At 51.6% G+C, this 14,008-nt stretch overlaps 1 protein-coding gene across 2 annotated transcripts in view; it reads right to left on the bottom strand.

The window, feature by feature from the left end:
* Positions 1-6,488: 6,488 nt before the first annotated feature.
* The window catches only part of DNAAF8 (dynein axonemal assembly factor 8), a 94,443-nt gene continuing 86,923 nt past the window's right edge, over positions 6,489-14,008 (bottom strand). For both annotated transcript variants that reach the window (XM_042798815.1, XM_032995396.2), the window contains exons 31-32: positions 9,937-10,006; positions 6,489-6,780 (exon numbers count right to left, since the gene is read on the bottom strand). In XM_042798815.1, coding sequence (XP_042654749.1) covers positions 6,703-6,780; positions 9,937-10,006 — 148 coding nt within the window. In that variant the 3' untranslated portion in view covers positions 6,489-6,702. The remainder of the gene's footprint in view (positions 6,781-9,936; positions 10,007-14,008) is intronic.

Genomic DNA, 14,008 nt, shown 5'->3' with positions numbered 1-14,008 from the left:
CCCACCTTGACCCTGCACCATGTGAAACTGTCCAGACAGAGCTTCTGCTCTGCTTTAACGGAGAAAAACCAGCTCTTTGGGACAGGAGCAGTGCTGCTGTCGGGTCGTGGCTGCGCCGGGGCCAGGTGAGCCTGCACAAGGCACTGCCAGAGCCCATCTCCTGCATGACCCAGTTACAGCCGTTCAGTGAGCTCCTGGTGCACCGGGCTGGTATTTCTGCCTGAGCCAGCCGCTGTTGCAACCAGTTTAATTACCCACATCTGAGTCATCCCCCGGCCCCGCTTTATCAAAGCTTGCAGCCTTGCAGACAAATGGCCCTTTGTGCTCCTCCAGCCCCTGTCAATGGGGAATTGCCAAGTACCAATTAATCAGTGGCTCCTGCTGAGAGGGGCCTGGGAGATGGTGCCCCGGGAAGGTGGAAATCAAGGAATGTAGAAGGGCCACTGCCAGCCTGATGGGACAGAGCTGGAACCAGAGCCCATGTTCCCCACTGCCCCGATCCAGAGTTCCCCCCCACCTCTCCTGTCCCCCCTTTAAGCCCTGGGAGGCCGCTCGAAGGGCTCCCCGGAGCCTTCTCTTCTCCAGGCTGAACCCCCCCAACTCTCTCAGCCCGGCCTCCCCGGGGAGCTGCTCCAGCCCCCTGAGCATCTCCGTGGCCTCCTCTGGCCCCGCTCGAGCAGCTCTGTGTCCTTCTGCTGTTGGGGGCCCCCGAGCTGGCCCCAGCACTGCAGGGGGGTCTCCCCAGAGCGGAGCAGAGGGGGAGAATCCCCTCCCTCAACCTGCTGCCCCCCCTGCTCTGGCTGCAGCCCAGGGCACGGGTGGGTTCTGGGCTGTGAGTGCACATTTCTGGCTCACAGGCAGTTTTCCCCCCACCATCCCCCCAGTCCCTCTCCTTGGGGCTGCTCTCCAGCCACTCCTCGAGGGCCCAGCCTGGGTTTGTGCTGGAATTGCCCCAACCCACGGGCAGGACCTTGCCCTTGGCCTTGTTGAACCCCATGAGGTTTGCCCGGGGTCCCCTCTCCAGCCTGCCCAGGTCCCTCTGGATGCCACCCCTGCCCCCAGCGTGTCCCCCACCACACAGCTCGGGGTCGTGGGTGAACTTGCTGAGGGTGCATCGATCCCACTGTCCGTGTCACTGACAAAGACGTTAAACAGCTCCGGGCCCAACCCCGACCCCTGAGGAACATCACTCGTCACTGCTCTCCCCTTGGACATGGAGCCGCTGACCGCAGCACTTTGAGTGCCACCAACCAGCCAGTTCCTTATCCACAGAGTGGTCCACCTGTCAAATCCATGTCTCGTCAATTTAGAGCCAAGGATGTTGTGTGGGACGGTGTCAAATGCTTTGCACAAGTCCAGGTCGATGATGTCGGTTGCTCTTCCCTCGTCCACCGGTGCTGTAACCCCGTCATAGGAGGTCACCAAATTTGTCAGGCACAATTTGCCCTGTCCTCATCCTTGATGCTGGCCTCACTAATGCCTGAAGCATTTTAGCTCTCTGGCATGGCCGGGACTCTTGTGTGGTGGTCCAGCAAGCCCTCTAGATGCAGAGACACCTGGAAATCCAACAGCAGTGTCTCTCAGCCAAGAGAGAGGTGCTTATGGCTACGCCAGACAGAGCAAGGCAAATATTTGTGAGCATGGGAAGGGTGAGGATGGCTGATCCGGGGACAGCTCCAGCAGGTCCATCCTCCTGCTTCCCAGGCCAGCTGTGAGACTCCGGAGATGAAAACCAGCTCTCAGTTTCCAGGCCATGCCTATGCAGTAAATCCTGTTTGCTGTGCGGTGATTTTCAGGCCGGCAGGTCTGAGCGGTGATGTGCGACACTCTCGGTGCTCAGCAGGGTTCATGTGCATAGGGCTGGAGGAGAAACAATTTTTTGGGGTGAATGTAAATGTTAAGGAAAAAAAAAAAAAAAAGAACTATTCTGGCCCAAATGAAATCCACCTGTTGGTGTTAGGGGGTTGTTTCAGTTCCATGTGTCACGTGTTTTCAAACCTGCTTAATACGGGAGAAGTAAAGCTGATGGGAAACATCAAAGTGACGTGCCCACAAGTTCTCCTCTGAGGTGATTATTTTGGGTTTTTCCTTGTCATTTTCATTCAGGGCAGGGCGGGGTGGAAGGGTCGGTCGGGCCAGATTGCAAAACCTCTGTGGAGCTAATGAGTCTGCGCTGGTGGCTGAAAGAGGGTTGGCAGAGAGACGTCCCCCCCGCCTCTCCCAGCAGCGGCCGGACGCCCAGCGGAGCCCGGGCCGCCTGGAGAAGGGCAGAGCCGGTGTGTGCTCCCGGGGACGGGCAGCTCTCCCAGCTCCCCGCAGAGCGGAGCGGCTGCCAGTTCAGCTCCTCCACCTGGGAATCGCACCGTCACGTGCGTGCGCCTTGCTCAGCGCTGATAAGGGAACCCTTACGGTCCTCCTCCGCTCGCCCGCCTTGCTATCAGCATCCCGCTGCTGCTGGTGGCAGCCAGGTAGCGATTTCTGGGCCTAATTGATAATTAGTTAAATCTCTCCTTGGCACAAACGGGGAACACAGTGAGCTGGAAAGCTACGACGTGCATGCCTGTGCCGGCGATCGGCAAGAGCACCCAGCACCTCTGCGTCCCTCGGGACACCAATCTGCTCCAAGGCGGAGCGAAGGGCTCACTTGAGAGCTATCGAGCCCTCCCGCGCGGCGAATAAATACAACGGTGAGCCCTGCACGGGGTGGGGAGCTGCCCTGCCCCCCCGGGCACTCGCCTACCGAAGGGAGGGGATGATTGGGCCGGGGCGCACTGGGAAAATGGGAGCTCGGCACCGGGCGCTGCGCTCGCATCTTTCTTATCGCAGGACCCTAAGGAGTTAACACAAAATGCCACCTACTGTATTTTATCTCTCCTCCATTGAGGCAGCTCTGACACTGGCAGCAGAACAATGCTAAATTCTGATTAGCTCTGGTTTTCCAGCATGAGGGGAGGCACGAGAGGGTGGGGAATTAATACTATTCTGCATAATTTTTAATCTAAATTCCATTTCTTTTCTTTTCTTTCTCTAGGAAGCAAACAATCTAGGGGGTTTTGTACTCAATTTCTTGCTTTCATAATCTAAATGAATTGTTTGCAAGTAGGAGCCAGCTGCAAAGCTGGCAATCTCCGATCAAATCTGCCTTTCTCCTAGTTCTAGCAATCATTAATTTGCTTCTCAGCTCTGATTAGCTAATCCTGGCTGCCTTGTGGCAGTTCGCAGGGAAGAACAGTGTGCGAGCTGCAGCTCCTGTTGACGGAGCCGGAGCTGGCGCTGGGGTGACAGGATTGATTTCTGCTGGGTCCGTGGAGCTCCTGGTTGTCAGCTCTCCGGAGAGGAGTGGGGTGCTCTGGGAGGAAAGGCTGGCGAGGTTATTTATGGAATCCTGGCATTTTGGAAATATCAGAGGATGCTGCTTTCCCCTGCTCTTGTGCAGGGCGTGCTGGTTTGTTACACTGAGACTAATTAGCTGGGCTTTAAAATAGGAATTGAAGACACTGCAGCAGCCTCTCGCTCAAAAATACCTGGGTGCTGCCCCATTTTTATGATGTTGCTGAGGTGCCTGGGGGACGTGGCAGGGCTGTTACCTCTATTTCATAGATGGGAAACCGACGCACGGATCTGCGCGTGCTGGTGAATGGATGCTCCCGAAGCAGCGGGGCTGTCTGGAAGTGGATGTGGGACGGGGCACCTTTTGTGCCAGGCCCTGTTTTAATTACATGACAAATTAAGGGTCGTGGTCTCAAATCCCGCCGCGAAGCTCGGAGAGTTCCTGGCTGCTGGCAAGCCCAGACAGGGCCAGGGGTGTCCGAAAGGACGTCACCTCTCCAGGCTGACTGCTGCCAGTCACCAGAGCCTCACCTCCTGATGTCCAGCTTCCTGCCATCCCAGTTTTCACAGGCAGGCTGGGCACGGTGCTGGTGGCCCACGTGCCAGTCCGCTGGCCGGGTGCAGGGTTGCTGCTGGCCCCGCGTGCCCCCTTCTTGCACGTAGCTCTGCAGGCCTTGTCTTTCAGCTGCTCTCTGGCTGCGTTTTCTTCCAACATGCTCCTTTTTCAGATCAAATTCCCCGAGTGCTGGAGGTGGATCCTTTTAATTTTCATTTGTTTCAAAGCCGTACGTGGCTTACAAGCATGACAGAAATGCGCCTGGAGCGCAGGAAATGGCCTACTTAGCTGCAGGAGCAGAGCAGGATTTTCTGTCACGCTAACTCCCAGGACTCTGATCCTCCCTGGGGACCGGGGCAGCTGCCTGCTTCCCTCTCGGGCACCTGTTTCTGGAGTTTCTCTTCAGGAGATGTTCGGCCCCACCATAAAGCCCAAACAGCCTGTGCAGGCAGAAGAGTGCTGGCGAGCAGAGGTTGCAGGGCACTTCCAAGTTCTGACACCAAATTGCTGTATGAGGTTGGGGCAGGTCCCTTGTCCGTGTCCTCCCTTCACCCAGCTGACCCTGACGATCTCTTTGCTGTTTCAAGGTAGCTTAGGGAAGGGAAGAGGCTGTGCTAGGACTGTTACCAGCTGAGGAAGCAGAGCCTGCAGGGCCAGACCTCTAGCAGCTTTTGGACTTACTGGACACTTTCAGCCTCGTCTGACGAGGGGCAGAGGTCTGTATCAGAGGTGTTACATTCTCACAGTTTGCGTGAGCTGATGGCTGGGGAGGTGTCGTGGTTTGGGCCTGGTTGGCAGCCAACCCCAATGCAGCAGCTCTCTCTCCCTTCCCCTCCGGCAATGAGAAGGGACAGAGAGCCAGGCTTGGGGTTCGAGATAGGACTGGGATGGGGAAAAATTCCCCTTTATGATCACGAGCAAAAGGCAGACTCGTTAGGGGAAGGAAAAAAAGAACATACATTTATTACAGACACTAACAACACATAACAGAGTAGGACAGTGAGAAGCATTGCCACATCTTGAGAACAGCTTCCCCCCACCCCTCCCTTCTTCCCGGGCTCAGCTCTGCTCCCGATATCTCTACCTCCTCCCCCAGTGGCGCAGGGGCAGGGAATGGGGGGTGCAGTCAGTGCTGCCACTTCCTTCATGTTCGGTGAGGGGAGTGTCCAGAACTTGTTCCTCCTGCTCCATCGTGGTCCCCCTCTCACAGCAGACAGTCCTCCACAAACTTTCTCCGACATGAATTCCTCCCATGGGCCGCAGCGTTCCCCACACTGCTCCGTCATGGGTCACTAACTTCCTCCGACTGGATTCCCTCCCACGGCTGGAGCCCTTCCCGAGCTGCTCCGGTGTGGGACTCCCCCACATGCTGCAATCCTCCCAGCGCTGAATTACAGCAGCGGGGCTGCCTTTTCCCATGAGACCCCGGCCTTCTTCAGGCACAGCACCTTGATCAACCCAGCAGGAGCCACAGGCCATAAATCAATGTCTGCTCCACCGTAGATCTTCATGGGTGGCAGGGGGGGCCGCCCTGCCGTCTCCCCACAGGATACAGGGGGGTCTCTGCTCTGGCACACCTCCCCCCTCCTTTCTTCCTCCATCCCTCCACTGACCTTGGTGTTCACGCAGCTGCAGCAACTCCTCCTCACAAGTCCCAGTGCCCGTCACCACGTCCCCTCTTAAATACGTTATCGCAGAGGCGCAGCTGATTGGCTCAATTTCCCAAACAGAAGTGGAGCTGGCTTGGAGCTGGGGGAGCTTCGAGAAGCTTCTCACAGGGGGCCGCCCCGATAGCCCCCTCCCCTGCCACCAAAAAACCCCACCACTCACTCAACCCAGGACAGGAGGAGAAGGACTCACACCAGGCTCTTACAGAGGTGGGCTGGCCAGCCAGCTGCACGCTGCTCTGCCTCAATACCTCTTGGAGAATGCCCAGGGACTGTTGCTACATCAGTGATGTCTGGAACTAGATGCCTAAGTCTTTCCCTTTGCAGAGCAGATAGGAACATGAGGCCTCCTGGGCTGAGAAGAGTCTTCCCCAAAGGAGCTGAATTTGCCCAGTGGGTCCCAAGAAGACTGAGGACATCTGTGTCAATGCCAGCTTCCTTGCCAGCAAGCTCATAGCAAGGACTCGGCCGAGGAGGAATTGGGCTAGGATCGGCGGCTGCTGTAGAAGGAGGAACTCGAGGCAGGGTTGTGTGCCCATGGGAGGGCAGTGAGCTGGGGCTGGGCAGAGACAGTTGGTAACAGGGCTGCTGGAGCAGAGGCAAGTGAACGTTAAGCTGTCCAGCTTTTCATCTTATTCAATGGCTCTACCTGGTGCACTGAACTCTCCAGGGATCCAACCTTCCCACAGACCATTTCCATTTTATTTACCGTGGTTCAAAGAACACAGTAGCAGCAGAAAATGGAGTCTCTCCATAAAGTCTTTGAGGCCTGGGGAAGATGGGGTCCGCAAGCATCTGAGAGAAAGACAGCAATAAACACCTGCCCCTCTATTTACTTTACTTCCTGAGTTTTTCCCAGCCAGAGGAATGCTCCAAACCTTGCTCCATGAATGCAGGCAGACTGTCTCTGAATGCATTCCACTGGAAACCACAGCTACGGTTCAGAAAGATTTTATTCTTAGGCGCTGATCCTTCCTCCCACCATTCTCATTTATCTTACTGGTGTTAATACCATACTTCAGACTTTACGTTTTAATAACAAACAAATATTAGTGCTTTTAGAGCCTGGGAGTCCCCTGTGTGTCCATCTGCACGGATACCCACAGTGGCATCCACCCATGGGCTGCTTGGGAGCCTTCACCATCTCGGCTAGCAGTCCTGGGATTCAATTTGGTGGATGCTCTCAGATGTCAGGGAGTCAAAAAGGCAACAGAGCAGCTCTTCAGCCTGGGGAGAAAAGAAGGAAGGGGTTGGGGGAGAGCTGTGATTTCCATGCATGACAAAGAAACTTCTTTTCAGAGGTAGGTTTCTCATGCATGCTGCAGGCAGGCAGCATAGTGAGGATGTTTACCAGGTTGAATTAATCCCAGCACAGAGACGGTTATGAGTGTCCCACAGCAGGGAAATGCCTGCTATAGTGGTGACCACTGTTTGGCTGTTCTCAAGATTCACATTTTCAAGGAACGGAAGAAAACCAACACGCAAAGTGCCGAGTGGGAAATCTAACTCCCTCCCCTGACTGCTCTGCCTCTCCCTCCCAAACCTCACTGCCGGGCAGCTCTTCGGCATGGCTGCTTCAGAGGTGAGAGGCCAGCTTAGTGCCAAGGGCTTCGGGACCAGTCTGTAACTCTGACTGTGCCAATGAACACCATGTTCCCCTAAAGCGTTATACATGCTGTGCTGACAGTCCACCCCGCACAGCCCTTGAGGCCCTTCTCCTGCCAGCACTCTGCTTCTCCTCATAGGTTTTTGGGTCTCTTTTATAGGACTCCAGCCCTTCTGCCTGCTGCTGAGGGGCTAAGGATCATGGCAAGAGTGGCTGGGATGTGTTTTCCCTGTGTTGCTCTCCCTCCAGTCCCAGGTTTCAGCTGTCTCTGCAGGGAGGGAGATGCTGGAACAGCCACTGTGGCTGCTGGCAACAGCCTCGGGGCTCCAGGCAGAGTGGAGGGATTAGTGCTGCCTGCCAGTGGAGGCTCGGCTGCACATCCGTGGGCTCTCACGGAGGAACAGCCGTGCAGAGACCGTGCTGCCTCCCTGCTCTGACGTGCTAACGGTGGCTGGGCAGTGACGTACTGCACTGTCACCGAGGGACGGCCACCCCAGCCTCACGATGTCATCCCAGCCACGGTGCAGAGCTGCATGTGAGGAGAAACTGTTCAGCCGCTGGACGTGCCAGCCCCTGAGGCTGAGCACAGCACTCCCTGACAGCTCTCTTGTCGCTGGGGAGGTTCTAGCTTGGGGATGGACCAGGTGCAGGGACATCTGGGACAACCCCTCACAGAGGCCCACTGGAAGTTCAACAGCCCTGAATGGTGGCACCAACAAAACGTGGCTCTGCCACTTCCAGGCGTGAGCTGGTCCATGTGTGCCCAAGATAAGCCTGCATGGGGAGCAGGCATCTGCAGGGTCACTGTGTAAAAACAAGGAACATCCAAAGCATGAATTCCTCTGCTCCTAAGGCAGATGTTTCAAATAGGGCAGGTGAAAAGCACTATAGAAATGCTTGCTTCTCTCAGTGACTGCAGAAGGAGGCAAGACAACTAGCCTGGACAGATGTCATCACTGAAACAGTCCACACTAGGAAAGCTGACTTCTCATCCTATTGCCTAGCCCCAAATCACACAGGGAGAAAGTATGAAATCCCTTTTCACTTCCATGGCTTGACTCCACTGGTAAGTGCTGCTGCTCTTCTCAAACCATGAGCATTTGAAATCCACGTTCATTTAACCCTTCCGAACTTTGCCTGATATCATATTGTTGCTCGGTAGCTTTGACCTGGAAAGCCTGGCTGACATTTCATGAATTCATTAGCAAGAGATCAGAGGATCAAACGCTGTTTCTGGGGACATCCTCTGAGGCACAGTCATTCCGTGGTGAGCCTGCTCCTCAGACCTCGCTCTGTGATTTCTAAACCTACCCTGAATTGTGGAGCAAAGGGCCCATTTGTAAATAAACATTACTTGCTGCTGTGCTTCTTGTAACCCACGATGAGAAGCACTGCATCCAACGCTGTCCCAGGACCAGACTCATGGCCTAAATTCTGAACTGCTGTGAGTAGCCCCTGCTTCCACCAGCGCTGGAGGGATTTGATTCAGTGGCCCAGGCTGCCAGAAGCAGGGAGAAGGGCTGAGTGTATTTGCTTTTTCTCTTATCTATTACAGAAAGTACTATAAGCCTCTTTCTGATAGGCTGATTCCCCATAGCCATGAAGCAGAAGGGATTTTATGTCAGCCAGAGATATGTAATGTCCTTTGCAAAGCAAATCAGAAGACAGCCTGGACTTGCTGCCCTGTCACATTACTTGGCAACAGCCTGGCACCCTGGCAGCAGTGAGCGCTGTGCTATGACAGCCTTGCAGCTATCGCAGAGCTGTGCAGGCAGACCTTCCCAGGCACTGCAGCGCCTACAAGCCCAGCTACGCCCCGCCAGAATTTTACTGCGCCTTAGGGAAAGCTGCTGAAAACAGCAGCTGTACGACTTCTGGGAAGTTTGGGGTAGTTTTGCCTGTGTTAAAAACAGGAACGCTGACTTCAAAGAGGGCTCTGGGTTTTTTAAGGCTCAATCCTTAGAGCGCTGGTACTGGAGGCAGCAGCTCTGATATGTTATATGAGGTCACAAACACATCTCACTCTCCTGCGGGGTTTTTTGGGGGAGGGAAAAAAGAGATCCAGAGGAGAGGCTTGTTCACTTGCTACCGTTTCTCATTCTCCCCCATTCTTTTACATGTCCCAGTCCTAACTCTTCAGGCACTGCTTCCTCTACCCAAATCTCTCACTTGTTTTGTACTAAACTTTGATGATTACAGCCCGAGTTTTAAAGGTACTTATGCAGTTTATTCCCATCATCTACCCACATGTCTGGAGCTTGGTGTTTCTTTTCATGGGATGAACTACTGAGAAAATATTCAGCTAGCCCATTCCTGGAATGCCTAACGGCTTAATATCCCCTCTTCCAGTTGGGTTTGAGCTTCTGAAACTAACTTCCCAAAGACAGGACATGTGCCAGCTTGGCAGTAGGGCTGAACGAACATTTCCTGTCACTAATTTTTGACAAGTATCGCAGATATCTTACTAAGCGTTCATTCGTCATAGAAAGTATCTGACATCTATGAAAAATATCGAATCTTTTATCAAAGTCTCCAAATATTTTGCTTCAAAATAGTGCCACAGCTCTAATGTGGAAGACAGTTTGACAGGGTTTTGGTCCCACTTTCCACCCTGTGCTGGGTTCTCAGTATAAGCCAAGGCTTGGGGCCATCATGAGGCACCACTTCTGTCTCATATGAGGCGAAATTTTCTTCTAAAATTCAACCACTTTTGACAAGTTTCGTTCATCACAGGGGCACAAAGGACACATATCTGTACCATAAACTTCTCCACTTGCCTGATTCTCATTTTGGGGATAAAGGAGATGCTGCGCAGTGTCCAGGACTGACTGCTTCTGCCAACAGACACTGGGGGTAAAGAAAAACGGAAGCCGGTGTTACTTTGCCATCTAAGCTGTCGGAGACTGCAGATGACCTAGCCTTGAGCAGGCCTATGCTCTGTGCCAGCAGCTCTGGCCATGTGCATCTGTTACTGAACTTCTTTACACAGATAAATCCTGGGGTTTACAAAGCTTTGTATAAATGGATTTGGATTCTTAAAATATAAGCCTTCAAACAAACAGTAATGACCTCTTGCATAATGGGGTCTCTGGGGCAGTGGGAAATACACATAAATGTAGATAGTTAGCTCTGTGCAAAGGTCTTTTTCTCAACAAAGATAGTCTGTGTTTTTTTCCCCAAAACCCAGGACTGTCTAAGCTGCCTTCAGCAGCAGGGTCTGCTTTACTAGTCCTTGTTTTGCTCTGGTTTACCTCAAGCCAGGTGTAAGCTGACCACAAGACATATTCAAGAGAAATTAAAAGGCAAGGTACAAATTTCAAAATTGCCTTTTAACCTGACTCCATGCACACTCAGAGTCTTAGGCTTGAAAACTCTCCAGAGGCTTTGGAAACCACTCCCTGCTCCCTGCCCCCATATCCAGGTATTGTGCTTGGCAATGCTCTTCCCTTCAGTGGTTTTCAACAGCTCCAAGATTTTACATCTCCTTCATTTTTTTCTTTCTTTTTTTTTTTTTTTTTTAAATTTCTACACCTCCTTTCCCTCCAAAGCTCCCAGAGATAAGCTTCCTATAGGGATAACATCACTCCCTGCTAACAGCAATTAACACTCGGTAAGAATGTTTCATCAGAGAGACTAACATCCAGCTAAGTCCCTTAACACTTGACTTTTGTTCTGATTGCCCTGCATTGTCTAAACGCAGGAAGGTACAAGGCCTAGTCTACACTCCGATTTCCTTCTGATGCAGTTGGGTTTTCAGCGTGCTTTAGTCAGTACAATGTTAACTGAGCTCCTAAAAACCGTGCACAACATGGTCAGGTCCTAACAATCTCATGCGCATCTGAAAGTACTTTTTAAAAGCTTAAATAACCATAGAGAAGTAATCACTATTAAATCAGTATCACCTATTAAGGCAGCTAAATCTAGTTTGTCATGCATAAAAAGCAGAGCATGCCTTTCTTACAGGGGTTGCTTTGAATCTACTTGTAAATTCTTCCCTATGCCACCCCGCAGCTAGGAAATCTGGCCATAAAAACAAGTTATGACAGGGAAAATCCAAATGTTTTAGACTGGAAATTCAGGCAGCCGGACGCCGACAGAACAAGAAAGGTAAGTCTCATGCCATTTTTCTTGTCTGCAGATAGGATTGTGACACTTCCCTCTCTGGATTCTCCCTCCGGTCCCGGTCCCCGTTGCTCTTAGGCTGTGCTTCAGCTTCCCCTCACCTCTTTCAAACACTGACTTCACTCTGCCCTATGAGTTACCCTTGGCATCCTCCCAAATCCTCCCCGATTCCTACTTTGGCTCCACTCTTGGCAGTCAGTCAAACTCACAGGCTGCTTTTGTGCCCCCCCCCCCGCATAAATTTTGTCCCTTTCTCTGTTCTTCCTGCCCTTTGGTGCAGAAATAATGCCTTCATAGATGGCCAGAGAACAGACCGAGTGGGCACTGCCGCTGCTGAACAATAATCACCACAGAGTTATGAGGGTCTGTGTCTGTCTTCAAGGCAACTGCTCTGCACAGTACGTCCTCCAGTGATTGAATGTCTCTCCTTGATGTGACACTGCTAGAGCTGGCTTAGGAGAGCTTTAATAGGCTCTGAACTACGAGCAGTTATACTAGCAAAGCCTGCATTGTTCCTCTCAACACCTGATTCCTCCTTATCACAGCCCATCTCTGACATCATATCCCAGGCTTCCATACAGATGGCAACGTTTCTCCCTGTGGCACAAAGCCTAAGTAATGTGGCTCAGCTGTGAATCAACTCCCAGGGCTGTAAAATAATCCCTTATACCGTGGTGCTACAGCAATGCAGCTGAAATGCAGGTCAGAACCTGTGCAGGTATCGGAATCCTGGGCCATGGCAGTAAGAGTGAAATAAATATACAGTGATTTACTCAGCACAAGAAAGGTCACGTGGCTCCTGCTGATGGAGTCATAAGTGTAATTAACCTCAGATGTTATTTTGAAATGTTTATAAACCAGGCAATGAAGAAGTCTTAGCATGAAGTGTCCTTACAAGACACTTACGAGTTAAGTCAGGCTGGGTTTTCAAAGATATTTGCAAAGTTGATTTTAAACAGTATGATGGCTTATATAAGGGTATGATGTTACTGCTGGCCAAAGTTGATCTGCCCCAGCATCACCGACTCCCCTCCTCCCCATCCTTGGGCACACCTTGCTGCCCCTCCCTTCCACAAGCATCATCGATCACGAAGGCAAATATTTTTTTTGGTAGAGCTGGTTTTAAATAGCTGCATGCTCACTAGTTCTGGCACTGGGGTAAGAGGCCGAGCGGATCCTGCTATTTGGGAGTGCCTCCTAACAGCCACAATTTAGGCACACGTATTTTGCAGGTTGGCAAGGAAGTTTCTCCTTTGTACAGACAGCCATACCGGCACAGACCAGGATGAGGGGTGAAAGACTCAGCCGAGACGGGCACCTATTCCTCCCCACTTTCCCTCTCGGCCCCTCGGCTCAGTGTGAATGGCAGTGAGGAGCCACTGCAAGCTTTGCTCTGGGGGTGCCGCCTTGAGACTGACAATTTTAAAACAAGCATTTAAGAACAAGCCTACAGAAGATGGGAGCACCGGGTTGCAGCGGATCTTGGTATGCAGCACCCATGACTCCGGTAAGCAAAAGCCTGGGGAAAAAAAAAGAGGGGGGGATCTTGTATTGGCTGCCAGCTCTGCTGACAGCCACTCTCCCAGAACTACCTTCAGCAGTGATCTCTGGGGTTCCCAACAGCTCACTTTTTTTCCTGTAAACCAGGGAAACAGTGGGAGAAAACGCACTAGAGAGGTCTGGTGTGTCTTGCTCTTAGTGCTGTACCTTGCAGGGTGAAAGGTTTGGGATGTAGCTCCCAAGGGTGTGATTTTAAATGAATGGAAGCAATGTCTAAATTTTGTCATTAGCTTAATAACATATTTGAAAAGTTACCTATGAAATTTGTTTCAACTATTCTTCCCAGGTGTGGCCTTGTGACTGAGCACCATGATGTTTCATCAAAATACGAGAACTCCAAGGTGCCTACCAACTCGGATGTTCAGATTTGATCCCCCTGATGCTTGTCAACTCCAGCATCCCTGAATTCCTTATTCCTGTCCCACTGACAGCGTTATCTGGAAGTCCTCCAGATGGTACAGCCAAAGTCACAACAGTCTTATCGGTGTGGCTGCTGGACTGCTATACCGAATGTGTCAGAAAAAAGACTCTCTTGGCTTCCTTTCCCTGAGGAAACCATGAACTACACATCGCATTGCCAAATACCAGCCCCTGTGCAAGGAAACTTTCCCTCTGGGGAATGGTGGGTTAATTGGCCTGATAATCATTCTATTTCACTAATCAGTCCCCATAGAGGGGTTCTGTTTGTTTTACCAGGCGTATACATCCTCTACCCAGCATTTCTGGAGATTTATTTAAGAAACTAATTTTTGATTTTGCTCTCTGGTGTTTAAGTATTTTTTTTTTTTATTCATAGAAAACCTAGAATCTGCCAAGATATTTCTCCTAGGAATTTTATTGATTCATCAGGTCTATTCCCAATGTGAGCACTAATTTCAGAGAATTCCCTGTATTTGTGGAACCACTCCGCCAAGCCTCACAGACACTCCGAGTCTTTAACAAACAACACAACTCAGTATTTAAAGTCCTGACTCTGAAACTGGGAAACACTCGGAGGTACTGACCCATCAACAACAACATAACTTAGGAAGAATGGGTTGTCTTTGAGTGGCACCTGACCTCATGGGAGTTTGAATTGGAGATGAATTACAGAGAAGAAAGTCAGTTGCCCTCCTTCAGATCACAAGCTCTCTAGCAGGGGGTTGAGACAGTGCTGTTAAAGTAATA

This window comes from Tyto alba, unplaced genomic scaffold (assembly GCF_018691265.1).
Source record: "Tyto alba isolate M040663 unplaced genomic scaffold, T.alba_DEE_v4.0 Super-Scaffold_28, whole genome shotgun sequence".
NCBI lineage: Eukaryota > Metazoa > Chordata > Aves > Strigiformes > Tytonidae > Tyto > Tyto alba.
This window is presented reverse-complemented; position numbering and strand designations above follow the sequence as displayed.